The following is a 3,059-nucleotide window of genomic DNA, read 5'->3' as shown; positions in this document are numbered from 1 at the left end:
TGCCCTCGCAGTGTGTGGGGGGGAGGAGTGGCCTGGGCCCTGCCCCCTGCTGCCCTTGCAATCTGTCTCTCCAGGTGGTGGCGCGGCGCGCAGACCTGAAGCTCATCGTCACCTCGGCCACCATGGACGCAGAGAAGTTTGCCTCCTTCTTTGGGAACGTTCCCATCTTCCACATTCCTGGCCGCACCTTCCCTGTGGATGTCCTGTTCAGCAAGGTGCCCAGGGCGGGCGTGGGGGGAGAGGGGTCTGGGCAGGGCTGGCCGCGCAGGGGTGGAGGTGGATGTGCTGTGTGATGGGTCCTGTGCATGGGGGGGAGTTGGGCTGTGGGGAGCCAGGCCCCCTCGAACTGCTCTCTGCCTTTCAGACCCCGCAGGAGGACTACGTGGAGGCTGCGGTGAAGCAGGCCCTGCAGGTGCATCTGTCTGGGGCCCCTGGAGACATCCTTATCTTCATGCCGGGCCAGGAGGACATCGAGGTGACCTCAGTGTGCCTGTAACGCTAGGCCCCCCCCCCCCCATCCCTCCCCGGGACCTGGCGGCGCTAGGGCCCTCCTCTCCGCCCCCCCCGGGCCCTTGTGCCTTTTCTTGCTTTCACTCCCCTCTCTGTCCCCAGGTGGCCTCGGAGCAGATCGTGGAGCATCTGGAGGAACTGGAAAAGGCCCCAGCTCTGGCTGTGCTGCCCATCTACTCTCAGCTGCCCTCTGACCTGCAGGCCAAGATCTTCCAGAAGGTAGCACGTGGCAGGGTCTCCTGGGGGAGGGGAGCAGCGGCTGCTGGGCGTGGGACTGGCCAGGGCAGGGCCTGCTGTGGGGGCACCTGATGTCTGACTGTGCAGAAGGTAAAAGCCAGGGACCCACCGCTCCCCGGGGGGCGCTGATCCTGGCACTCCTTGTCTGCATCCCTGGGGGGCACTGTCCGTCGGGAGCGGGGGGCTGCTAGCCCCTCAGGGCGCTGACACCTGGTGTGTTGCAGGCTCCGGATGGTGTCAGGAAATGCATTGTCGCCACCAACATTGCGGAGACCTCGCTGACTGTGGACGGCATCATGTTTGTCATTGACTCCGGCTACTGCAAGCTGAAGGTGAGGCGAGGGCCGGTGGCGGATCCCTGCTCCCTGGAGCTGCTGCGTAGCCGCCTTTTGGGCCCTGCCCGGCACCCCCCACCCTGTCTGACTGCTCCTTGCCTGCCCCGCCAGGTCTTCAACCCCCGCATAGGGATGGACGCCCTGCAGATCTACCCCATCAGCCAAGCCAACGCCAACCAGAGGTCGGGTCGCGCTGGCCGGACGGGCCCAGGTCAGTGCTTCAGGTAGGCGCCTCGCTGCAGCATTAACCCCTTGGGTGCTGAGCTGTGGACACAGCAGCTGCTTCCCCTCAGTTGGCTTGACTCTAGCTGCTCCGTGGGAAGGGTCCTGGAGCTCAGGCGAGTCTGAACTGTGTGCACACCCCAAAGTGCCCCAGCTTGGAGGGGGTGCTCCCATGTCAGGGATGTCCCGACTGCACCACAGGGAGCAGCAGGTGCAGAGCCAGCTGCCTCGGCCCCCTCGGCTGCAGCGATGGCGTCTCCTTGTGCACCCAGCCTCTCCTGCACTGTTGCTGGGGGTGTGTGCAGGGTCCGCTCCCTGCCCCAAAGCAGGGCAAGCTGGAGCTGCAGCTCCTGCGCCCAGGATCCCTGCTCTAGAGAGCTCCCCGCTCGCTGTGGCTGGGCAGGAGGCTCTGAGCTCTGGGGAAGTGGTGCTATCTGAGGGGCTGGCGCTCACGGCATCGGTTCCCCAGGCTCTACACCCAGAGCGCCTACAAGAATGAGCTGCTGACCACCACGGTGCCTGAGATCCAGCGCACCAACCTGGCCAACGTGGTGCTGCTGCTCAAGTCTCTGGGCGTGCAGGACCTGCTGCAGTTCCACTTCATGGACCCGCCCCCCGAGGACAACATGCTGAACTCCATGTACCAGCTGTGGATCTTGGGAGCCATGGACAACACGGGTAAGGAGGGAGGGGAGTGCTGGGGGATTCAGGGAGGGGGCTCGGGGGGCGGGGGGGGAGTAGGGGGCGCTGGGAGCTTGCCTTGCTACCGGCTCCTGTGTTGCTCTGGCAGGTGGCCTGACCTCAACAGGGCGCCTGATGGTGGAGTTCCCGCTGGATCCGGCGCTCTCCAAGATGCTCATTGTCTCCTGTGACATGGGCTGCAGCTCCGAGATCCTGCTCATCGTCTCCATGCTCTCTGTGCCCGCCATCTTCTACCGGCCCAAGGTGCGTGCTGCTGCCCGTCCTCTCCTCGGGTGCGGGCTGGGAGGGGGCAATCCCTCCCCTCCAGCCTTAACCCTGCGCCCCCTGCTCCCACCTAGGGCCGGGAGGAAGAGAGTGACCAGGTGCGGGAGAAGTTTGCTGTGCCGGAGAGCGATCACCTGACCTACCTGAACGTTTACCTGCAGTGGAAAAACAACAGCTACTCCATGCTGTGGTGTAACCAGCACTTCATCCACGCCAAGGCCATGAGGAAGGTGGGGCTGTGCTGGGAGGCAGGGCCTGGAGGGGGCAGAGGGTGGAGCCTCTGAAATGGGTCAGGCCTCCGAAGTGGGGCAGGCCTCTGACAGGCATGTGCTGTTGCAGGTGCGGGAGGTGCGTGCCCAGTTGAAGGACATCATGGTGCAGCAGCGCATGAGCCTGGCGTCCTGCGGCTCAGACTGGGACATCGTCAGGAAGTGCATTTGTGCCGCCTACTTCCACCAGGCTGCCAAGCTGAAGGTGAAGGGCGGGAGGGGCAGGGTGCAGGCCGCGGGAGGGGCAGGGTGCAGGCCGCGGGCCGGGCAGGGTGCAGGCCGCGGGAGGGGCAGGGTGCAGGCCGGGGCTGTGCTAACCCGGCTCTTTCCACAGGGCATCGGGGAGTATGTGAACATCCGCACCGGCATGCCCTGCCACCTGCACCCCACCAGCTCTCTCTTTGGCATGGGCTACACTCCAGACTACATCGTGTATCACGAGCTGGTCATGACCACCAAGGTGAGCGGGCCGAGCCCTCCCTGCTGGTGGGCGGGATGTTCTCAGAGGGTGTGTGTGTGG

General features: G+C 65.1%; 1 protein-coding gene across 1 annotated transcript in view; it reads left to right on the top strand.

Moving 5' to 3' along the window:
• The window catches only part of LOC112106279 (pre-mRNA-splicing factor ATP-dependent RNA helicase PRP16), a 26,391-nt gene that overhangs the window by 22,156 nt on the left and 1,176 nt on the right, over positions 1-3,059 (top strand). Inside the window, exons 15-24 of the mRNA XM_024199439.3 lie at positions 75-215; positions 365-475; positions 613-729; positions 972-1,079; positions 1,194-1,306; positions 1,774-1,982; positions 2,095-2,249; positions 2,345-2,500; positions 2,610-2,744; positions 2,874-2,999. Of these exons, the coding sequence (XP_024055207.2) occupies positions 75-215; positions 365-475; positions 613-729; positions 972-1,079; positions 1,194-1,306; positions 1,774-1,982; positions 2,095-2,249; positions 2,345-2,500; positions 2,610-2,744; positions 2,874-2,999 (1,371 nt within the window). The remainder of the gene's footprint in view (positions 1-74; positions 216-364; positions 476-612; positions 730-971; positions 1,080-1,193; positions 1,307-1,773; positions 1,983-2,094; positions 2,250-2,344; positions 2,501-2,609; positions 2,745-2,873; positions 3,000-3,059) is intronic.

The sequence above is a fragment of the Terrapene carolina genome, unplaced genomic scaffold (genome assembly GCF_002925995.2).
Source record: "Terrapene carolina triunguis isolate 2854851 unplaced genomic scaffold, T_m_triunguis-2.0 Scaffold32862, whole genome shotgun sequence".
In the NCBI taxonomy this organism is placed as follows: domain Eukaryota; kingdom Metazoa; phylum Chordata; order Testudines; family Emydidae; genus Terrapene; species Terrapene triunguis.
The sequence above is the reverse complement of the archived record's forward strand: the minus strand, read 5'-3'. Positions and strand labels throughout refer to the sequence as shown.